This window comes from Peromyscus maniculatus, chromosome 13, assembly GCF_049852395.1.
Source record: "Peromyscus maniculatus bairdii isolate BWxNUB_F1_BW_parent chromosome 13, HU_Pman_BW_mat_3.1, whole genome shotgun sequence".
NCBI lineage: Eukaryota > Metazoa > Chordata > Mammalia > Rodentia > Cricetidae > Peromyscus > Peromyscus maniculatus.
The window spans coordinates 40,559,121-40,584,066 of record NC_134864.1 but is presented as its reverse complement, the minus strand read 5'-3'; the positions used below and the strand labels follow the sequence as shown (position 1 = coordinate 40,584,066).

At 53.4% G+C, this 24,946-nt stretch overlaps 1 protein-coding gene across 9 annotated transcripts in view; it reads right to left on the bottom strand.

Moving 5' to 3' along the window:
* The window catches only part of Tns1 (tensin 1), a 230,800-nt gene that overhangs the window by 177,990 nt on the left and 27,864 nt on the right, over positions 1 to 24,946 (bottom strand). For all 9 annotated transcript variants that reach the window (XM_076550126.1, XM_076550131.1, XM_015986049.2 and 6 more), the window contains exon 2: positions 7,355 to 7,469. In XM_076550126.1, the coding sequence (XP_076406241.1) occupies positions 7,355 to 7,469 (115 nt within the window). The remainder of the gene's footprint in view (positions 1 to 7,354; positions 7,470 to 24,946) is intronic.

Genomic DNA, 24,946 nt, shown 5'->3' with positions numbered 1-24,946 from the left:
GGCCCTAGTTATTATAAGGGACACCTGGGTTCCTGTCCTAACCACTTTCATTTTGCTGTGTGGCCACCGAGCAGCTCACTACCCTCTCTGGTCTCACACTCTTTTTTCTTTTTTTTTTTTTTTTTTTGGTTTTTCGAGACAGGGTTTCTCTGTGTAGCTTTGTGCCTTTCCTGGAGCTCACTTGGTAGCCCAGGCTGGCCTTTAACTCACAGAGATCCGCCTGGCTCTGCCTCCTGAGTGCTGGGATTAAAGGCGTGCACCACCACCGCCCAGCTGGTCTCAGACTCTTGCTCCTACAGCAGCCAGAAAGATCCACAGGCCTGCACCCTCATAATTAGATGGCTCAATGTTTACAAAGACCACAGAAGTTTTGCCTTGGAATGTCCCCCAGGCGCAGCAGCTGTCTCTAGAGCTCTCCAGTGGCCAGAGTCCCCTCCCTCACAACACCCAGGGTGACCACTCATCTGTCTGCCTTACTCCTGGGTACCAAATCAGATGGGCCCCAGCCCTGTTCCAGCTGTGAGAGTCTGTATCACGTACGCTGGTCTACCCCCCAGCTGGGGTTGGATGTGTCCCTGGATTCCCGTGCTGGAACCCAAGTCTGCTGTGACAGTGCTGAGAGACCCCATGCCCTCCACCCTCCCACCACACAGCACTGTCCCCTCCTGACCCCCCCTGGGGCAGGCAGCCACTGGGAAACCTAGTGCAAGCAGAGTAGATCCTTCCCTGTACATCAGTTCAATTAGTGCCTTCATCTCGGACCTGTGCTCTGGAACCATGGCAACGAGTGTCTACTGTTCGTAAATGACAGCCTGAGTAATCCTGTACCCCAGCACAGACAGACAGATTCCCCACATCATTGAACACCAGCCCTCTCCCTCCAAGGAAGGGAAACTCTCATTCTGGCCCTAGAAAGGTGGCCTAGGATCAGCAGGCACACAGCCTCCTGGGATACAGTTCTCCATTCTCCTTTTGGGCACTTGGATGTAGAGACAGGGCAGAGAACACCCGCCCTGTCTCCAGTCTCCAGATTTCCCTCAGGCTCCTGAGAAAGGCAGACACCTGGGCAGCTGTGACCTCCCAGGTCCTCGGAGGGCATCAAAGCCACAGATCTACCCACAGTGCCTTCCTGTGCCAACTCCCTGAGGTGAGGCCCTGGAGACTGCCCATTGACCTGAAGCTCCAGGAAACACCGCCCCCCCCTAGCCTGGCCAGCATGGCCCTGAAGGAGCAGAGCCCCTGTGGTGAGGGCTTTTGATCGCTTCAGTGTGGGGAGCTGCACCCCAACCCCTCCTGTGGCCTGTTCTGCCTCAGCTGGGCTGTATGGCTCTGGGCCGGGGTGGCTTCCTGCCTTGGGAACACAGGAAACCACATTGTTGGGATCTAAATGGCCTTTTCCTCTAGGACTTGGGTCTGAAAATGCACACACAGCCTCAGTGTGCACCTGACCTGGCCATAACCACCCAGGCCTTGGCTCTTCCCCAGGCACCAGGTCACACATCTGTTCACTCAGCCATCAGTGGGCCCTGCCCATGGTTTGGGCCTGGAGATAGGCAGAGGCCACGGTACATAGATGTTTGGTCAAACATCATTCTAAGTTTTTCTATAAAGCTGTTTTTAAAAATGAGAATTGGCATGGAAATCCCTAGTGGACTCTAAGTAGAGCATGTTACCCTCCAAGGTGTGGGTAAGCCTCATGCAATCAGTTGAACACTGGAGAGGAAATGACTGGGGCCTCCCCCAGCAAGAGGAACTCTACCAGCACCCCGTGCCCGAACTTGACCTGCAGCTTGTCCCTGAGTGTCCAGCCTAATGGCCCTCAGCAAACTAAAACTGGCCACATCCCCATGGTCACATGAGCCAGTTCCTAAAAAATCAATTTTGTTTATCCATTTACCTACCTGTTTACCTATGTATCCTTCCATTTATCATCCATCCACCTATCCATCTACCCACCCACCCTTCCATCCACCCACTCACCCATCCACCTATCCACCCACACATCCATCCATCCATCCACCCATCCACCCACTCACCCATCCATCCACCCACCCACCCATCCATCCACCCACTCACCCATCCATCCTCCTACCCACCCACCCATCCATCCACCCACCCACCCATCCATTCATCCATCTAGCCACCCCACCCACCCATCCATCCATCTAGCCATCCACTCACCCATCCATCCATCCATCCACCCACCCACCCATCCATCCATCCATCTACCCACCCATCCATCCATCCATCCATCCACCCACCCACTCACCCATCCATCCATCCACCCACTCACCCATCATCCATATATTCAACACATACCCAATCTACCCTTCCTTCCTTCCTTCCACCTCTAGCTACACACATCATGTTGTCCCTACTTCTCTAGGAATGCCAACTAGTACAGAAATCTTGGGGTACTCGGGGCAGTGTACTTCTGGGGGTACAACAAGAAAAGACCCCAGATCATCTCTCCCAGGACTCATATTTGTTTCTCTGGGTGTTTTTTTGTGTGTCTGTTTGTGTGTTGTGGTTTTTGTTTGTGTGTTTTTAGTTAAAAAAAAATACAAAATAAAAAAACAAAACCTCTCCATAGCCCAGGCTAGCCTCAGACTGAGAATCTTCCTGACTCAGCCTCTAGGTATGAGAATTAGACAGAAACCACCAACTGTGGCCCCCAAAGCCTTACTTTTTGTTTTGGTTTATTATTATGAGTTTTTTGTTTTGTTTTGTTTTGTTTCGTTTTGTTTTGTTTTGTTTTGTTTTGTTTTGTTTTGAGACAGATCACACTCTAATCCATGCTGGCTCCAACTCCTGGTAATCCTCCTGCCTCAGCCTCCTTAATATTTCCATCACAGGCAAGTACCCATCATCCCCTACTCCCAAAAACTGTCAAATTTTTTATTTTCAGTCAAACTGCCCATGCAGTTTGCTTTTGTGTGGTGTCTGGGAGATATTGATGATATCCTCCTCCTGAACTGTCTGCCTGCTATCTCTTTAATCCCTGTTGTAATCCGATGGAGAAGGTTTGCTATTTGTCCACCTTTGAAAGGGGAAACGAGTTGGCATGTTTCACTGAGGCCTGGCTGCGGTCACAGGTGTGTGCTACTCTGAGGAGGCCACACGTGGCTGCTCTTTGCTTCTGGGCTCACCAGAAGACAAGAGACAGGAAGTGGCCTAAACCTGGATGCCAGACCAAGCCTACATAACAGCCCTTGGGCTTCCAAGCTGGCAATATGGTCTAGTGACTAGAGAGATTCATGAGACACCTCTAGTACATTTCTGCCAAAGACCTGTGAGTAACCCATTATTTAGACTGAGGAACTCCTACACATCCCTCAAGACCCAGCTTGTATACTCTTTCCCTGCTGAAGACTAACCAGGATGTGTTTGCTGTACCAGGCAGCCTCACCCACACTTCAGTGCCAGCTCTGTCCCTGGGTTCCGTGAACAGCTGACTGTGTGTGTGTGTGTGTGTGTGTGTGTGTGTGTGTGTGTGTGTGTGTGTCTTCCCAGGATACTGGGTAGCTCTTGGTGTTAGTAACCCCCACTATGATTAGTCCTGAAGACGGCTCAGCTTATGCGCATCAGAAGGGTCCACAGGTACATGGAGGGTGAAGCAGCGGCCTGCACTGGGTGAGCAGGCTGACCTTCCCAACTAGCTGACCTTCCACAGGAATCTTCCAAGGACTCCCTCATCTCCCTTGCTGGGCATCTCTGGTCCAGTCTCCTGGTCTATAGATGAGGAAACAGAGGCTCAAGCTGGGAGGTGATTTGCTCAGGGTCACGTGGGACATCCAGTTCCACTCTTCCTCATCCCCTTGGCCATCTTTTGTGTTTCCCGGGACCAGGATCCCACTGCAGGATCTGTGACTCCCTTCTACCTCCTTCAGATACATGAATGCAAAGTGCAAGATGAAGGGGGTGTGTGCGCAGAGCTGGAGGCTAGGCAATAGGGAAGCAAGTGACTGCCCACCTCTCCAGAACCAAGGTTTCCTCGTGGCAGTAGAAGGACCCTGTGAAGACTGGGTTCGAGACCCTGACAGTGACACCCCAGCACCCACACCCACCGGCCACTGGTCCAGACCCTGACAATCTACACCCCAGTCACCCACCACCACCACCACCACCGGCCACTGGTCCAGACTCACACCATGTTGAAGCCAAGACTCAAAGATTGAGAGGAATCAGAAGACACAGCAAACTTAGGCTAGGCTCTGACAGAATGAAGAATAAAAGTCCACCATGTATGGGGAATGGAGCAAGTCCTTGAGTGAATGTGTGCTGGTGACATGGGTCAAGGACCCCAAAGCCTCCCCCACTCCCTCCTACACACACACACACACACACACACACACACACACACACACACACACACCCATGAGGCTCAGAGAGATGGCAAAGTCTTCCTCTGGTCTGAGTGAGAATGTTGACAGCATATGCAGAAAATATCCACTGTAGCCTTCTCTTCCAAGCCAGTGTTTACAGCCTGAATACTGCTCTACTACAGAGCCCGTTCCTACAGAGACTAGCTAAACCTGCCTCCTTGTTCAGTTAGTTGTATACAATAACTCCACTCACTGTTCAACCGTGTAATAAACACGTGGAGCTTCCAGGATTGAAGTTTCTCCATCAGAGAGCTCAGTCCACCCAACCCCAGCTACTTCTGTCTCTCTGTGTGCATGGGTCTGCCTTTTCTTCATCCCTCACCGGCACAGTCGAGTCCCAGAAGCCATACAAGGACTTGGCAACCATGTCCTCTGCTAGGGAACAAGTTGTATGGCTATATCTGGTGGCCCTGGATGGATGGGTGGGTGGATGGGTGGGTGGATGGGTGGGTGGATGGACGGACGGACAGACAATAGAATGGATGGGCAGATGGATAGGATGGATGGATGGATGGATGGATGGATGGATGGATGGATGGATGGATGGATGGATGGACGGACGAACAATAGAATGGATGGGTAGATGGATAAGATGCATGGATGGATAGATGGACAGATGGATGGATGGATGGATGGATGGATGGATGGATGGATGGATGGATGGATGGATGGATGGATGGATGGACGGACAATAGAATGGATGGATAGATGGACAGATGGACGGATGGACGGATGGACGGATGGATGGATGGATGGATGGATGGATGGATGGATAAACAACAGAATGGATGGGCAGATGGATATGATGCATGGATAAATGGATGGATGATAATAGAATGGGTAGGCAGATGGATAAGATGAATGAAGGGCAGTATGGATGGGTAAATAGGATGGTAAGTTCACCTCATGCCACCACGATCTCCTTGTTCCACAGCAGACTTGGTCCACACCTACTTCTCCCACCCTTGGGCCCAGCCCAGGCAACCCTACCCCTTCTGCAGAGGTTCACATGTGGCCAAGCCCAGGAGGAAGACAGTGGACAGCAAGGGGAGACAGAAGCTAATTTATGTGACCTGAAGGTACAGGGCAGGATGGGGGCTATTACACAATCAAAATACAACACCTACCCTGGATAAACCCTCTCCACAGCTCCCCTGTGGGGTTCCTGCTTGATCTCTTGGGAGGAGGGTGACGCCATGTGGCTGATTTAGGTATTGCATGCATTCTTGTTGCCTAGATTGATCCTAAGGTCCAGTATGGGCCGTAATGTTCTGCCTATGGCCATTCAGGCCTTTCCTGGACGGACGGACACACACACACACACACACACACACACACACACACACACACACACACCTCCATATCCAATTGCTTTCCATTAACCCCTTCAGAGTTCAGATCCTTAAAGCCCTGCTCTAACCCTACCAGCCAACAAGAGACACAATCACCACCAGCCTGTTTCCTCATCTATAAAACAGGTATAAGACCAGCATCTTGCAAATGCTGTGAGTACTTGATAAGACCATGCATGAGGCTGCTTGGTCCTCATAAGAGCCTTGGCGATTGTTCTGGGTTCTAGTATGGCCTGCCTGGTCCTTCTGGGCTTGGACACACAGGGAGGAACATGGCCTGAGAAGTGGGGAAGGAAGAAGCACAATTGGCATGAGGCAAGACAAGACAAGGGTTGAGTCCCGCAGGCCTGTGGCTAAGGGCTGTATCTCAAAGGTAGTAGGGGACTCCAAAAGTTAACCAGTATATGTACACTCCTCAGACCCAGGGAGACTACTGGAGACTGGATTGGAGAGGCAGCTGATTGGGTAGGAGTCTTAGTGGGATGCTCAGGGACTCAGCCACATGGGGACCCTGGCAATAGACAGGATGTAGGGCTGAAAGGAGAATTGCATTTATAAGAGAAACTGAGGTATGATGGTGTCAGTCACGGGTGCTGATTGCCCTTTCAGGTCTGTGACAAGACAGACTTCTCTGGGGCAGAAAGGCCTTCCAAAGCACATGCCAATGGTGACTGGAGAGGCCCAGTATCCCACCGTGATTTGGGGCTGCTTAAGGTCAACCCAAACCATCCAAGGGGGAGGACAGTGGCCTGCTTTCTTTCCACTACTGCTGATGCAGGCACATGCCATTCATGTGCCTTCCGTGCACCAACCATGCCCTTCCCATATTCCAGCCACACACTTCCCATGCACTAGCCACATGCCTTCCACACAGTGGACACGAACCTCCCATGTGCCTTCCACATACTAACCACACGCCTTCTACATACGAGCCACACACCTTCCACATACCAAACCACACCTGTTACATGCCAACCATGTACTTTCCATGTACCAACCACATGCCTTCAGCACACTTTCCACACCCAGCCATGTACCTTCCATATACCAGCTATGTGCCTTCTCCACACTTTCCAAATCCACACCTTTACACAGCATCATATCTTTCTCTCTTTATTGTTTTTTGTTTGTTGTTTTCCAAGACAGGATTTCTCTGTGTATCCCTGGCCGTCCTGGAACACATGCTGTAGACCAGGCTGGCCTCAAACTCAGGAAATTCAGGGATCCATCTGCCTTTGCCTCCTGAGTGCTAGGATTTATGACAAATGCCACCACCACCCAGCGCCATCATGCCTTTAAAACACATGATCGCCAAGGCTTCTGCTTGACTTTCACCAACCTGCCACCCCTCCACCACCCCAACCATACACCATCTCCACACCACCACATCCTATCCCTATACCTTCTGATGCTACCTGCTTACCATCCACGTTAGGACTCTACCTTCATACAATCTCTACCATTACATGCCGTCACCACCTGCCACACATCGTCATGCACTCCGTGTGCTTATCATCTACATGTCCACTGTCCTCCAACAAATGAGAGACCCCCACCTGCCCCAGGCCAGACCGGTCCAACAACAACAACATGCCCTGGGTCCCATCAGCCACAAACCTTTGCAAACGCAGCCCTCCCGAGTGATGGCCTGGCGGCAGATGGCACAGGGCTTCACCTTCTTGAAGGCCTTCACCTTGAAGTGGTGAGCCTTGGAGGCCTCCAGGTCTTCTGGCTGTAGGAAGAGAGGCCCAGAGGTCAGTCAGGCGACTACTGGGGTCCTGGGAAGGAGGCGGGGACAGAGGAGGAAAAACTGGCAGGTCAAGGGGAAAACGAAGGCAAAAGCCCCAGAAGGAAAGAGGTGCCTAAGGACCAAGAATGGTATAAGGTGATGGGACACTCAGCCCAGACTCCCAGACTAGCAGTAATTGCGGACAGGGCCCAGACAGTGACTGCAGACTAGAACCCAGAGATCACCCTCCCTGGCTTCCCTCCATGTTTCTCTTCACGATTCCCCTGGTGGTAGGATGTTAATTAAAACACAGTTAAGGGACTAAGTTTAAATGTGTGGCTTCACTGGGCAGAGCTGGAGCTGAGCGGCCTGGCACTTGCCTAGCTTGGGTAAGGTCTTTTATTAACGTAGACCATAAAGCATAAAAACCAAAAAGAGTGTACAACTTACCCAGCACACCTCAGTTAACACCTCCCACACCAACCACAAGCCTTCAATACCTTCCACGTAGCAACCACACACCCTCCGTGTGTCTTCTACACACTAACCATACACCGTCCCGTACTGCTGGGACTTCTCTTGTCAACAAATTACCTCACTGGATCTTACACCCTGTAGAAATGGAATGGTAAGTATGTACTGCAGTGTGCAGCGTCCCCCATACAACATTCGCCTGTTAGGATGTAATGCGATTCCTTCCACTTCATTGCTGTATAGTATTCCACTGTGTGAGTGCAGTAAATTTATCCATTCCACTGTGGACGGCCCCTAACTTCTCTAGCCCACATCCCAGCATGCCATTTCCCTGTCTTCTCTCAAACTTTCCACTTCCTCTAGTCCAAGGGGTCTCTTCAGCCTTTATTTTTGTTTCCCATTCTTTACATTATGAAAATATTCTGGGGGGTCAAACCCAGAGCCTTGAATATGCTAAGTGTATGTTTATGAAAAATACGGTATGTTAAATTTCCTGTTTGGTTTTATTTCTTTGAGCCAGTGAGCCATATAGCCCTGGAACACATGATCCTCCTGCCTCCACCCCACTCCCCCGGGTGCTGGGGTCCCAAGCATGTGCCACAAACCCTGAAATAAACTCCTATTTGAGACTGTACCACCTCTCGTGTGAGAAGAGCAACAGGTTCTGACTAGCTGGGCACACCTAGGCTAGCAGGTCAAACACACACACACACACACACACACACACACACGGTCATCGGTTTCCCCTCCAGACACGGGAGAACCCATGACACTGCCCACTCCGAGGCTCATCCCATATGTAGACTATCGAGCCCCGGCTCCGGAGAGTCCTTGAGGAAGTACTCCCAGCCACACTCTTACTCACCCCCCTCCGCACCCTTCCACCCCCTACCCCTCACCCCCCCCCTCCATCTACTATGGTCCCTCCTTGGCAGGGACTGTCCAGGGCATAGACACATCCGGTGCCCGTCCTGGGCACACAGTGAGGCCAAGCCATGGACCTTCCATGTGCAGAGACATGGAGCTTCTCTCTAAGCTCCCCTCACACACCTTGTCCCTGTGCCTCTCGGCTCTGAGCCATGGCCAGAGGGGACAACTTGGGGGGAGGAAGAGTGGCCTGTATACTTAGCTAACCCGGGACCCCTGTCTAACAACACTGAGGACACAGTCTGGCTGCCACCAAAACACAGAGGCTGGGTCAGGGGCAGCGAGCCAAAGAGACAGGAAGAAATGGACGGGGGAGGAGGAGGAAGTAAGCAGACTGAGAAAGACACAAGCCACCCAAGCAGACCGAGATAAGGGCAGAGGGGAAGAAAGGCACAAGCCGCGAGTACACAGAGAGCGAGCGAGCGTGAATAGAGGCGCACCGCTAAGAGGGACCCAGGAAACAAAGAGGGACAGACAGGGACCCGGGAGCTCCCAAAGGCCACATCAGGGACGAGTTGAGCATCAAGACACATGGTGACAGCCCATGGCTTCAAAGGGCCCATTGTGAGAAAAACAATAAAGGAAGAAATCAAAAGGTGGGTTAAAACAGAACACAGATTCTCAAAGCACCTCCCCACCTCGGACGTATAAGTCCCCAAGGGTGAGGCTGGGTGTGGTGGCACACCTGGAACCCCAACAGTCTGAGTTCAAGGTCAGCCTGAGACAGACTGGAGCTGTCTCAAAAAAAAAAACAAAGTGGGACATAGATTTCCCCGGCAGATGCCAGTCCAGTGTTCAAAGTCAGTCACTGTCACCCACGGGCAGGCTGAATGGAAGCCGTACACCTGGGAGGGGGTGGCTGAGAACAAAGTGTCGCTCTGTGATGCTCCTGCCAAAAGCCACAACCTGAATCTAATCAGGAGGAAACATCGGGCCGACCCAAGCCGGGGCACGGTCGACAAATGAAATGGCCTGGAGCCGTCACAAGTGACAAGGTTGCGAAAGCCAAGAGGCGACACCGAGATTCCCAGACAGGAGGAGCCTCCAGACATGGCGGCCAAAAGCACGGGGCTGTGTCTGAACGAGATGTGTGTGGTGGCCTTCAGGACATCTCAGGGACACCCGGTGAAATGTCATGGCATCTGAGTCTTAGTGGCGCCTCCATGTTGTCCACCTCTGATAATGACCTCTGTGCACCGTGAAACCCAAGTCCTTGTGTGACGATCGGGAAGGTATCGGGGAGGTGTGGGGGTGGACCATGGGGGGGCGAGGGGGGCGGTATCAGTAACTCAATCTCCCAATGTTCAGGAGAGAAAGAAAGATCTTGGTGTGGTATTTGCAACCCTTCTGAAGCTTGAGATTGTTTTGAAATCAAAGACAGACAGACAGACTAGGTGAAAGGCTAGGGAAACAGAGACAAGTCCAGGGCAGAGGTAAAACAAACGCAAGAGTAGGGCCCAGGGTCCAGCAGTGCCTCCTGGTGGTCATCGTGAGCAGCAGCACCCACTGAGCCGATCCTGAATACCCCACCCCCACCGCCAACCAGGGGTCTGCTATTCCAGACAGCTACAACCCGGACCCAGTGAGGGTAGGGGGCTCCAGCCCCCTCCATTCCGCTGTCTCCCTTCCCATTTTCCCAGTTCAGACCTTGGCTGTCAGATTTCCTGGTCAATTTTGTCAGACATCCCAGAGACGGGGGGCCCCAGCCGTGGGCCGGGGGAGGGGGTGGAACACAGCGGGAACTTGCAATTTAGTTGGAGGACTATGGGAGGGAGGCAGACAGGAAGTCCCAAAGCATCCCAAGCCCCCCTCCTCCTCCCCACTAAAAGAAACAGTATTTGACATTCTAGCTAAACTCCCCCATCCTACACCCCCGAGTCCAGCCCTTCTCCCAAATCCTTAGGAAAAGTCCTTTTCCCTGGAGCACAGAAAGAGTCCTTGCTGCCTAGTGGGCAGGAAGCAGGCGAGTGCAGCCTTCCAGACGGTTAGGAGAATATCCAGGCTCATGCCTGGGTGTGTGATCCTGCCTACCTGTCCTGGAAAACCTGAATTTATAAACTGTGGTAGACCTGGAAGGCAGATGATGGTTCCAGGGCTCTGACCTCCTTGGACCTGCTAAGCCCTTCCCTTCATCCAGCTCTGATGGAAGAACACTAGGCCTGAACTCTGGAGACTTGTTCCCAAGGCTGTGTGGCCTTGAGCGCATCAACAGCCGTCTCTGGGCCTCAAAATAAGCAATACAGTGAAAAGCTTGAGGTAGACAGCGTGAGGAATGAGGGGCATGCCGACAGCTTCGGGAAGCACTGAATATGAGGGCCACCTATGGGGACGAAAGTCAGGTCTGTCATCCCAAAGGAGTAGCAGGGACTCTGCCAGCCTCAGCGTCCCTCACTAAGAAGCAGGGTGTCCAGTGATGTTGTAGAAAGGGCCACCACACGGGTTCTAATGCCACAGGATGGTGGGGGAGACAGTCCAGGGTGGGTCAGCCTCCCCCCTCTGATACTCAAAGGAGATGCCACAACCCCAAAGACCAGCGGCAGATCTTGCCACAAGCGCAGGCTGATGGTTGAATCTGGCTGCCACCCTGCCCTCCTTCCCCATCTGGGATTGTTCCTCAGGTCCAGGCAGAGGATGAGAGTGAGCCCCATAAAGTCAACAAGCCCATAAAACGTGCAGTGCCATCCAAGGGCGACGGCTTGTTAGGACAATGATTGCCGTTTTCCTGACAAGCGGCAGACAGCCACATGGGGCACAGCCAGGCCCTCCCTTCCCTGGATTAGCAGGCAAGCCCAGAGGCAGGAGGAGGCATTGGTTACAATGTGAGGAGGGGTGTCCTGGTCCCACCTCCCTCCAGGCCAGAGTCGGAGCCAGGAGAAGGGAAGGGGTCCAGCTGGAGGCCGTTCCACCCTGCCCATAAGCCCCAAGAGAGGGCTTTCACAGCCTAAGGCCTTGGCCCATCTCGGCCCTTCCCTCTCTCCACTGAGCCAGCCAGAGGGTGTGGCACAACAGGCTGGACCATCAGGGGCCCTAGCCAGGCCTTGGTCCTGGCTGGGAAAAGCTGCGTGCAGGCAACTCCCTGCCTCGAGGGGCGGCGAGGCAGAGGGTTGTGCACTAAAGGGGTCCAAGAGCTTCCTCCACCCACTGCGAGAAAAATCCCCCAGCCCTGCCCTCCTCCGGGGCCAAGCACCTCTGGTGACTAGAGAAAGACAGAAGTCTTTCCGCCAGAGAGCTAGGCATCCTGGGAGATGGGATGTCCAACAATTGAGATACGCATCACCCTCCCCCTGTCCCCTGGCTATCCAGCCCTCGAGGTCCCCTCACCCTTGGTTTGGGCGTCTCTTGGCACCTGCCCTTCAAGCGTCCCCCTCTTCACATGCCCCTCCTGAGCCCCCCGTCAGGGGCCTGCCCATGTTCTTGGTCACCCTAATGGAAAACTCTGAGTCACTCTCAACGCCTCCCAGCAGCCAGTTGCCAGATCCTGTGACTTTTGCCTCCTAATTCTCTCCACAGACCTGTCCCTCTCCTGCTTTCCCGTCCTGCTCCCTCGGCCCATCCCCAGCCTTGTCACCTTTGCCTAGGGCGGTGGCAACAGCTTCCAGGACCTCCAACACCATTAGAACAACCTCAGCTCTGCAGGGGGGCGGGGGGTGGCATGACACCTCGCTCACCGCAAAATGCTTCCCCTCGCCTCCCCGGGGTGTCCAGGGGACACCCTGTGCTCACTCACACTAGCGAGAGGATCATCCTCTGCCCTACCCAGCCTTCCTACCAGTCTCCATGCCCACTCCTCAACGTCCATCCCAAATACACACAGGCTCTGCCCCCAGCCATGGCCCACCCACTGCACCCTCCGGGTATCGTTTCATGTCTCCGTAGCTTTTTTTTTTTAAAGTATAGCCGTACTGGCATTGGAGAAATGGCTAAGTGGTTAAGACCGCTCTTCCAAAGGAACCAGGTTCAATTCCCAGCACCCACATGGTGGCTCACAATTGTCTATAGCTCCAGTTCCAGGGAACGTGGCACACTCACACAGACATACATGCAGGCAAAACACCAGTGCACATAAAGTAAAAATAAACTACTCAAAAAAAAAAAAAATAGCAGTACTGAGGATTGAAGCCAGAATTCTAGGCAAGTGCACTACCACTCGGGCACATGCCCACACCCTTTGTATCCAGTTTAAATACGCAGTCAGCTTTCTCACACAAACGCAGCACTGGGTACCCTCATCCCAGGTTCTGGTACAGCCCCCTGCCCCCCATGCCGGGTTCCTCAGTGTGATCCATCTTGATCACCGTCCTATCCAGAAGCTTCCTGGCAACATACTGCCATCTAGTTGGCCCAGCTAACCTGGCTCCTCACCACACCTGGACTGCACAGGATTGTCCAGGGCCCACCTCTCCACCACTGCAGCCTTCTAGAGCTCATGCCTGATGGCTTTAAACTTGCCAATTAGAATCCCATGGTGGAGGGGGGCGGCTGTTTAGACAGGGCCCAGGGTCTGTTCCTGACCCACCCACATGTACCTCCCGTATCTCGCCTATCTCCTCACCTTCTCCCTCCCCTCTCCCTCTCCCTTTCTTTCCTCGACCCCTCCTTCCCTCCCTTCCTTCCTCCATCCCAGGCTCTTTCACAACTTAGTCCCCGGCATTACTACATCAAAACCTCCTGCTTCCCTGAGTCAAATCAACTACAGAACCAGGAAGTCACGGAGATGGAGACATTCTGAGGTCCATGAACAAAGCCAGGGGCCGTGGTGGCAGATGGTGTGGCTCCCTTGCTGAGCCCTCACAGTGACATCCTTCCATGAGGCTGAGGAACCACCCTGGGTCGTGTAGATAAGGTAGAGTGAGACGAAGACTCCAGTCTGTCCGAGACGAAGTCCCCAATCCCCAATCCCTGCACTTAGTGTGACCTCTAACTGGGGTGTCCCCAGCTGTCCGCAGTGATGATCGCAGGAGTGAGACCTGGCATTCTATCACACCAGCATGCCTAGCTTAAGGGTCATATACTGGCTGCTTGTCTTAATCACCCTCAATCATTTTTACCTCGTATACTTGTATTCTGAGAGGTCACTTCTTCTGTGATTCTAGTTTGAATACTTATCTCCTTGGGGCTGGAGAGATGGCTCAGTGATTAAGAGCACCAGGCGCTCTTGCAGAGAACCTGAGTTCAATTTCCAGCATCCACATGGTGGCTCACAACCATCTGTGACTCCAGTTCTTCTTCTGACTTCCATGGGTACGTGGCACACATGCATACACACAGGCAAAACATTTATACACATAAAGTATTTTTTAAAAAAGAAAATCTATTTCCTGAACTGAGTGTGATGGCACACACCTGTAATTACAGCATTCAGGAGACAGAGGCAGAAAGGGATGACAAGTCTGAGGACAGCCTGGACTATACAGCATGTCCAGGGCCAGCCTGGGCTACATAGCAAAACCTTACCTCTTAAAAAAACAACCCCTGGGGTCTTAGCTCAGTTGGCAGCCCATTTTATCAACATGCACAAATCCCTGGGTTTATTACCAGCACCAGATAAAACCAGGCATGATGATGCACACCTCTTATCCCAGCCCTTGGAAGGTGGAGACAGTAGTTCAAGATCATCCTCCATACACAGTGAGTTCAAGGCTGGCCTGAACTACACCAGACCGTCTTACCAATCTACATATGCATAAAAGCATATCCTGAGAGATCTTCCCTAACGATCTCCTTTCCCAAGTCTAGGTTAGCCCCGGCTTTTCACACTCATACAAGTTACCAGTTGGCTACAAGTTGCCTGAAGCATGTAGGCCCCTCCGTGGGTGGACATGGCATAAAAGGAGCTTAAGTGGCCAAGCAGTTACCTGGTTTCTCACCACGTGGTCTCCCAAGCCATCCCTCACCTTTGAGGGTGCTGGACAAGATCTCGTTCAATCCAGAGGTTCAGTGGCCTCCCCAACCCATCCCCTTGTCTCAGGAACACTGAGCCCATTGGCAAGGTGACCTTAAACAGCCCTCTTCCCCTCCATAACGCCCCCCTTCTACTGACCGAAGATGGACTGCTTGTCCCTTCCGACCTCACGGAAATCAGTGAGGTTAAAAGGAAATTGGGCAAGTTGAAAACATGCACATGGATGGTTAGGGCACAGAGAGGAAGCCACTGGGAACACACACCATGACCAAAAGCAACTGGGGGTGGGGGGGGCAGTTGCTACTTCTTAGAGGTTCGAGGCCATGATCAAGGGATGCCCAGAGAGGAACCTTGAGGATGGACTGTGGAAGAACACTGCCTACTGACTTGCTCTCCAAAGCTTGCTCAGCTTACATTTAAATACAACCCATGCCCACCTGCCCGGGGGTACCACCTACAGTGGGCTGAGCCCTCCCACATCAATCATGAGTCTAAAAAAAGCCCCCACGAACTTGCCTACAGGTCCATCTGATGGAAGCAACGCTTCCCAGGTGTCAAGTTGACCAAAAAAAAAAAAAAAAAAAAAAAACCCTAACCAGCACCAGTGAGGGCGATGGGATTTGCACCCGGACAAGTCATGCTCTGACCTCTGCAGAGGAAGACCTGCACTCTGGGGGCCTTTACACCGTTCCTCGGATCCCATTCCCACAGACCCTGAACGCCCTGCTATGAAGAACTTCCCCAATGGAAAGCCCTAGCTGGCTAGGCAGGAGATCACTGTCTATCCTGCTTCTATTGCTGGGTGTTAGGGGAGCTATCGGTTACTGAGCTCTCGTGTGTGACAGGCATTTGCCTAAAGGTATGTGGAGTCCCACTGAAATTTTAGTAACTGGGTACGTGGCTTAGCAGTAGAAACCTCATCACGTATGAGGCCCTGGGCTCCATCTTTTGCAGTAGGAAAAACAAAGACGTTATCAGCCCTACAGGTAGGTAGAAAAACCCAAGGCACAGAATGTGAAGAGTGTAGCCATAGTCACACAGCTCAGGAACATGGGGGAGGGGGGGGGGCAGGGTCAAACCCAAGCACGTGGCACTTCCCGTCAATCCCGTGAAAAGGCAATGTGCTATTTCTCCCTGACCTGTGTCCCTCAAGGGTTCCTTTAAGGACCTTTGCAACGGGAGAGTTTGGTTGCTGGTGCTGGTTAGGACCCCGCAGCCTGACGCAAGTCCCTCCATCGAGAGGGTTCAAAGCAGAAGGCCAACAGAGGAGCCGCCTGGCCGGAACCACTCAGAGAACATGGGGGCTCATTAAGAACCTTTTTGCCTGAAATATTCACGCGGCCCTCGAAAGGACCCCAACTCAGAAACTGGGACCTGCCACTGCCGGCAGCTAGCTTGGAGAACAGTATCCAAGTTTCTGTGAGGTCCAGGACTGCTCCTTGGCCACGGGGCTTGCTCAGGGCAAGGTCAGGGCTGAGCCTGGTTCCAGCTCCTTGTTCTGGCCAAATGAACCTGAGAGCCAATGTCCTCACTAGAAGGAAAGGCTGAGTCTGCCTCCACACCCCACACCAACACATTCAATGAATAGACGTGTAATTATTTTCTAAATAAGCCCCACGTAACTGTGTAATAGCAACTGGAAGCATGTGGTGGGAAACCAACTTCTGCATAATGCACAGCCAGGCCCTCAGCTAATAAAGCAAGGTCGGCTCCTGGGGCTTGTGAGGGCTCTGGGCCCCAGATGTGCGACTTCATGGATGCAGCATCTGCAGTTCCTTTCCAAAAAGAACGTGTGAACCCACATGCCCTGGGCACAAGGCCTGCTTCCTCCAGACCCTGTCTTGACTGGCCCCACTGGGGCTGCATAGCTAACCAGTTCTTGGCCCCAGGAGAACTAGGCAGAGTCCTTGAACAGTTAGGAGAGGCACAGCCCATACGAGTCCTGCCCCACCATGCTCTTCCCAGAGAGATCCAGGTCCTTCACATCTGGATTCATGGGATCCTCCTAAGCCAAGGAGGTGTGGAGTAAGAGACAGGCCACCATTTTCTCAGTGCCTGGGTCCCCAGTCTTTTAATTGTACTATATGAGTCTCATCACTACTTTACAGACAGGGAAACTGAGGCTCAGAGCAGAAGCTGTCTTAACGAGTACTGCCCATCTGGCCAATGATGGAGCTAGGATTCGAGCCCAGAACTGCCTAGTACCAAAGTTCACACACCTGCCTCCCAGCCAGGTACCTCTCCATGCAGCCGACTCCCTGGACACTTTCCCCCAGCCTCCTTCCAGACCTTTCTTCTGACTGGTGCTGCCAAAAAACGCCCAGCCTGGCCACTGCCCACCCTGGAGGATGAAGGACTGCCACTGTGGCCTCAGGCAGGACATGGCATTCCAGGATGCTCCCTCTGCCTGTGTGCTCCCTCCCCCTGGAGAAAGACACAAAGGCCAGTGGCATTATAAGGAGGAGGGGAAGGTGAATGTTCTGCTGGTCTTATAGAAGCTCAAGGAAAGCTATCCACACCTCCCTTGATCGCTAGGCCCTGTTCCCCGGGAGGACAGCCACACTCCAGGACCTCACTATGTGCCAGGGCACTGCCCAGGGCACTAAGACACTCTCTCTCCCCGCAAGTTCTCTGAAAAATCCCTTTCTCCATCCATGGGGAAATGGAGATCCACTGGGTTGAGGCCCTTCTCTTGAAACCTTTCAGCAGAAGTACCTCCTGAGTCCTCCTGATGTCATCCAGGAGAGTCTAACTGCATCCTTCCTGCAGGACACCCTACTCACCAGCATCCTCAGCCGGGATAGGAACCTGGCCAACACCCTCATCTTACAGGCAGCAGCAGCCCATCTAACTACTGGAGCATCCCCTGTATGGGATACTCCATGGTCCTCCATCCAGAGGCAGACATCTCACGGTACCCAGTCCATAGGCCACCCAAGATTCTCACCTTCTCCACAAAGTGACCCTGGGTACCTAGTCCCTCCCATCATTTCCCTCAGCCTCAGCCTGCCCTCTGCCTGACAGGCCTCCTGAGGACTAACTGTCGAGAACAGAGAGAGAGGGCAGGCAAGCCACATCTGGCCGCCCGCCCGCCCGAAGCCCCTTCCCCCAGCCAGCCATGGCTCTCAGAAACCTCAGCCCTGGATGACTTCCTCGCCCTCCTGACCCCTGTGCATACCTCCCACAGCCCTGCAGAGTCCCTCTGAGAAAGGGGTCTCCTCTTACCCAACTCCCTGAGGCATCAAGCCCTCTCCCATCCCCCTTCCTGGGAGCCTCCGCCCACCACTGCTTCTAGCCTTAACCGCTCCCCCCGCCCCCGCCAGCGTGGTCCCCGGACCTGTCTGCAGACCCCAATCACCACACACATCTTCTCAAAGGAGAGACAGGCAAGACAGGGAAATCCTGATGAGAACGGGAGACTGTGAAGGAAAGGTCTAGAAGAGGCAAACGTGACAGAAACAGAATTCCCACCAGATCGGCTTCTCTGGGTTTAAGATTCCAGACAACGATTCTGTTTCCCCATTTCCCTATCTCCCACCCCTGTCCTCCCATGGACTGACCACTCCTCCTCAGGCTTCTGCACGGAACGACTGAAGGGAATGACGATTCCCACTCCACTGTTCAGAGGAGCAAAACATTCTCTTAAAAAGAAACAAACTTTCTGATTCTGCTCACACACGGTGCCTACATCAACGGTGGGCCGAGGGAAAAGGAAGACAGATTAAAGGACCCAGAGAGGCAGAACCCAGGGCCTGCGGCTCCAAGTTTATCCTGTGCCTGCTCCCTTCATCCCAATCTCCATCCCACCCCACCCCCCAAGGCTCTTCCTTCGCTGCTGAAGGATATAGCGGTAGGACCTCAGCGCTAAAGCAACAAGAACCTACCCAGAGCATGCAGGACAGGCAAATCCACGTCATCTTCACAGGGTCCGGTTCCTGCGCTGCGGGCCAAGTGGGGGCCTGTCAAGGGCCCCCCTGAGCTTGGAGTGCCCACCAAGCAGGCAGAAGGAGTGCGGAGTCCTAAGCGGGCTGGTTCAGCCAGCATCTGGGCCTCCCCTCCCCTCCCACACCCCCCTCCTCGACAACTCCTCCCCTTGTCCCAGCCTCCTCGCTCTCGTCTCCTCCCAGACTCCGTGGCTGGCTGGGGGGTAAGAAGCTCAGCTTAGCAGGGGGGCCTGAGACGGACAGGGCCAAGAGGTGGGGGTGTCTGCCCAAGGCAGGGCTCTATGAAGCCACACCCTCCCCAAGCACGGCACCCCTGGAAGCCACGGAGGGGCGCCCCCTCCTGCCTCTCCCTGACCTGGGGTCTTGCAGCCTAAGATCTGCTCCAAATTGCAGACGGGTGCAGGGACCCCACTCCAGAACTTTCCAGAACATCAGCGGACAGACAGACTGATTCTGATGGCACAGTCCGCCCACCCCAGGGCTGCTGGGCTTCTCCCCAAGATCCCTGGCCGTGGAACACACACTCATTTGAACACATGCAGCTAAGACAGACCCTGCTGCCGCAGGCAAGCTCCCCAGAACAGGACAGGCCTTGACACAGGAGAAGCGTAAAGGGGAGGCAGGGCCCTGCCCCCAGGCTGTGGATTTCATCCCAGTTTTTTTTTTTTTTTTTTTTTTTTCTGATTTCTTCCTCCCCTTTCTTTCTTTTTCTTTCCTCCAACATCTGTCCCAGCCCTTCCTGCCCTCTGAAAGGGAGCCGGCTGCAGGGCTCCTGCAAGAGAGTCTGTTTTTCTTGACTGTACCCTGGGCCAACATTTGGTTTGCATTTTCCCACTTCCTCCTTCTTCTTCTCCTCCTCCCCCTCCTCCTCCCTCTCCTCCCCCCCCCTCCTCCCCCTCCTCTTCTTCCTTTCCTCCACGCGTGAGCTCAGCTCTCGCTTTCCCACCCTTCCCCATGCCGCATCTTTACCACAGTGCCCCCCCCCCAGCCCTCCCTGCTGCCCAGCGGGACAAAGAGACTGGGAAGAAGACAGTGTTTGGGTCCAAATATGTTCCCAGGAAGCCCTGCAGGGAGTCCCACCGAATCTGCCCCAGGCCCCCTAATGACTGGATCTTACCAACCCCCCCCCCAAAAAAAAACAATAAACCATTTCCCTCCTGAGCTCTGGCCTGGCTGGACTAAGTGAGGGGTGGGTGGAGGCTGTGAATAACTCTCTGGAGCTGTCCAGGGAAGGACAGGGGCTCGGCCAACACCCTCTGTGGATGCACAAACATCAGGAAGCAGTCCAACTTACAAACACACACACACAAGGCCAAGGACAGGGCCCCGCCCAGAGTAGGCACTTGGAGACCATTTGCCTGGACTGAGTCACTCAGCAAGAAAGTCCTTTGGCCTGGGCTCCGACGCACACGTATGAGCCACGTGGACAAAGGATTCCATCATGCCCCCTGCCTGCCTCTCTTCTACCTGTCCAGGATCGTGCTTTGACACTGTCTATCAACGCCCCACACACAACACAACCCCGGAGTCACGGGGATCTGTGCAGCCAGGCATGCAGGCTCCCAGCCCAGCCAAGCTATTCACCCAGAAACCCAGGAAGGAGAGGACCACACTCGCTCCTCACCTGAGAAAAGTCTACCCCGGCCAGATGCTCAGGTTGTGAACTACATGAAGGACTGATTAGCACTGCTTGATGACTGAGGGAGCAGAGGACATGGAAGAGGGGTGTCTAATTCTGGTCCTTCCTAGAGCAAGTGCCGAAGTGATGGGGTGAGGGTGGGGAGCCTGAGTGCCCCCATATCCTTCCCTAGGCCCTTCTGCAGAGCTGTGGGGCTGGGAAAGGGGGGCTGGCATCCCCTGCCATGATCTCAATGCCTGCCTGCATCCCCAAGCCCAGGTTCCCCATGCCCAAACCTGCCTGCTAGACACCAGCTAACAGAGGCTCAGAAAGAGCCCTGGTTTTCCATGTAGCCATGAGGATCTACAAACAGTCAGTGCATACAAACCCTCCGCCCCTCCTCTCTTGGATGGAGCACAGAGCGGAGTTCTCTGAGTACCCCGAGCACTTGCTCTGCCCAGGCCCCATCACCAGCCCTCCTGGATCGATCTTCTTCTCCCAGGCCCCTGGAGATATTCAAGGGCTCCCCTGCCTGTTCCCAGGGCTCTTGGCTGCTGTCACAGAAGACATTGCTTCCCAACTGCTGTCTGGGAAGTTCAGGGGAAAAAAAAAAAAAACCTCGGAAATCAGGCCAAAGACACAGTCACAGGGACACAAACTTGTCTGACCTCCACGCACCCTGAAGAGACTCTCCAGTCTCCTTTCCTAGGACCAAAACCAGCAAAGGGTCCCCTCAGGGGAACCAAACTCTCCTATCCATTTCGCCAGGCCTCCTGGTGGGCTCCCCTGTATGTTAACCCTCCCCTGTAATGGAGTACTTTCTACTACTGAATGACTGACTGTCTCCCTATTGACTGTTCAGTGCCAGCCTGCTCCTTTCAGCCCTTCAGAGCTGGCTGTGTCCTCCCTGAGCTGGACGTGGGAGAGCTCCCTGGACAAGGATGTGCTCCCTGTCTGCATCCCTTGAGCCACGTATACAGAAAATGAGGAGATGGCCCAGCAAGTCCCATGAGTTGTCCTCGGAGCTCCAGACACATAGACACAGACACAGACACACACACACAGATATAGACACACACACACACACACACACACACAGTGACATATGCGTGTGTGCATACCCAAAGAGACACACACGATAGACAGACAGATAGATACACACACACACACACACACACAGAGTGACATATGCGTGTGTGCATACCCAAAGAGACACACACGATAGATAGACAGACAGATAGATACGCACACACAGTGTGACATATACGTGTGTGTGCATACCCAAAGAGACACACATGATAGATAAATAGATAGATAGATAGATAGATAGATAGATAGATAGATAGATAGATAGATAGACAGACACACACACACACAAACACACAGATGTAATTTTTGGTTTTTGAGACAGGGTCTCACTATTGGAGTCCTGGGTGGCTTGGAACTCACTATATAGAAAAAAAAACAAAACCTCAAACTCAGAGATCCACCTGCCTCTGCCTCCTGAACGCTGGGATTAAAGGCATGCGTCGCCAGGGCGTTGGTGGTGCACGCCTTTAATCCCAGCACTCGGGAGGCAGAGGCAGGAGGATCTCTGTGAGTTCGAGGCCAGCCTGGTCTCCAAAGCGAGTTCCAGGAAAGGCGCAAAGCTACACAGAGAAACCTTGTCTCGAAAAACCGGAAAAAAAAAAAAGGCATGTGTCATCATGCTGTGTTAAATGAAATTTACAAAACTAAAATTTTAAAAAGAACCTGGCATGGTGGTGCGTACCTTTATTCTCATCACTGAAGAGGCACAGGCAGGTGATCTCTCTTAGTTCGAAGCCAGCCTGGTCTGCATAATGAGATAATGAGTTGCAGGATAAGTCAATCAATCAGCCAGCCAACAGGCCTAACACATTTTCTTTCTTATTTATTTATTTATTTATCTATTTATTTATTTATTTATTTTGTGGGGGGGGGGTTCAAGCCAGGGTTTCTCTGTGTAGCTTTGCACTTTTCCTGGAACTCACTTTGGAGACCAGGCTGGCCTCAAACTCACAGAGATCTGCCTGCCTCTGCCTCCCCAGTGCTGGGATTAAAGGCGTGCGCCACCACCGCCCGGCACATTTTCTTATTATGAGCATCTCCCACCCTCTCCTAAACCCTCCATTCTCTCCCCTTGCATAGATGTGGGCGCCCCTACCTGCTGCTTTTGCCCAAGCTTGCAATGCCCACCCATCATCAGGACCCTGGATTTCTTCCTACTGTCAGCCATGGCCGCTGATCTGAGTTCCAGCGGGCTGCAGACTGACTAGAGGCTTTTCTCATCTTGGGAGCCCCATGCGGTGCCTGGGGCCTGGATATGTTACATGCAGCAAACACCAGGAACACACCGGTGAGCTGGCTGGGCTCCCTGTGGGTGACTCCAAAAGCCTATGAGCCCAACCACACCCTCTGTCAGTCACCCTGCCTCTCCCTCCCCTCCCCTCCCGCCACCAACAGGCAGCTAGGCAGCCTTTAGTGGTTTCATTCCAGCCCTCTTTCTATAGCAAAGACCTCTGGGCTCCTCCCTCTAGCCCCCTGCCCTGCGACCAGCTGAAGAAACAGGCTTGGCTGTTGGCTCTGGGCCAGGGGTGGCTTCCAGACACCCAGGGAGGATCCACGGGCCTGGGTATGAGCTAATGGAATTAAAATTGGCTGCCTCCATTCTTCCTCTGCTCCTCAGTTTCCTTGCCTGCAAAATGGTCGGGCTGATGGTCCCTGATGCCCACCCTCCACCCCCAGCTCTATTCCCTGCCTTGTTAAAGCTTCCTAGACTAGCAAGGTCCACCCAATCCATTCCTCCCCTCCCCCCACCTGGAGCACGTCCCTCAAAAATCTCTGCTGGTGTCTCACCCAGTTCTAATTATGGCACTGAGCCACCCCGTCCTCAACCACCATCCCCTGTCCCCACCTGCCACAGAATCTGAAGGTCACAGAGCTTCGGAGATTTTTTCAAGCTCAGCTGGTCTGAGTGTCACAGGAAGAAACTTCGGGGGCCTGAGGGAGGGTAGGGAGGCAAGCAGAAAAGTAGTTGTGGGGCTCGGGCTATTGCTTCGGAGGCCTGCATCCACACGGGCTCCTCCTCAGCTCTTCTCGGATGAACCTCACTACTGAAGCCCCCAATCTACATTTTTATTTAAGAACTGACTACAAAAGATGAAAAGTATAAATTTTAAAGTGTTAAATATAAATATAAATACACACACACACACACACAACTTGGAAGAGCAAACTAAGGATCTGCCAGAATGACCTGAACTCTGGGACGTCTCACCTCACCTCAGGTCCTGTTGAGCAGAGAACTAAAGTGCACTGTGCTCAAGGGCAGTGGAGTGATCTCCCAGGAAGCATTAGGAGCACAGCTCATGGTCCTCTGACTCCCAAACTCCAGATTTCCCGGGTCCCCCTGTTTCTCCTCAGCGTCCTACTCAGCAGACACCACAGGCCAAAGGTAGCCCTCTGCTCTCCCTCTGCACTGAGCACTCCTACCCTGACGCTGGACACCCCAAGCCTACCTCTAAGCGGGAGGAGGATGCAGAAGGCTCCAACACCCAGCTGCAGTCAGCTACTGGATACATACCCCTCCTCCTCCCTCCCCCGCCCCCTCCCACCAGACTCGGTCACTTGTCCTATCCCAGGAAAGACTGACACCGACTAACCAGCCATCCTACCAACCCTCATCTTAAAGGTGCAGGGAACCAGCACAGAGAGGTTGAGCAACTTGCTGGAGTCACACACCTAGGCCTGAGGCCATGGAGCCCCGGGCATCTGACTTCTCATCTCCCGGGGACAGAGCTTTGTTTTGTCGTCCTAGGAACATTATGGTCAGTCGCCCAGGATCGGGAGTCATGCTCCCACATTCCGGTAACTGTTCACTGTCCGTTCCACGCCTTATTAAAGAGCTGACACTGCAACCTCAGGAAGGGGGTCAGCTGCCCTGCCCAGGCTCAGCGGAGGAAAGAAAAGGAACAGAAGGAAGAGCTAAGGTTATGTGCTCCTTTGACATGGGTCAAGATGAGACCCACCGGCTTGGCCATGGCAGGCAGGAGCCGGACCCTGCTGCTTCTAGGTCCATCCTCTCCAACAAGCCATGCCACATCCCCCCATCCATAAGCACTCTTTGGGGTCTTTGGAGTCTGGGAGCCAGAACCCCTGGCAGAACCTCTCTGTACCAGTCTGCTAGGTTTCATGGTGCAACCGTGCAGGTAAGGATTGAGTGCGTTCTCCCGGTCCCATCAGCAAACTCTGACATGAGATACTAGCCCCGAGCACCAGGCACATCTTCCTGATGTCCACTAAGGCCCCCTCATGGACAACCCCAAACCCAACACCCCTCTAAGACGAAGGCTGCTCCCCTGGACTCCAGAAATCTGAGTGCTCCATGGGAGGAAAAGGAGTCTCGAGCAGGCCCTATCCAGACTTCATTTCCCCAGCCAATACAGGAAGGATCATAGACACATCCTGCACTCCCCTCTCCCCCACCCCCCGCCCCCCACCAACCTCCCATCCACCAGCGCCCTGGATGGGGACAGTGTCTGGGCCCAATCCTGATAATTTTTAATAAGCTCCTTCCCGGCTCCATGATTTTGAT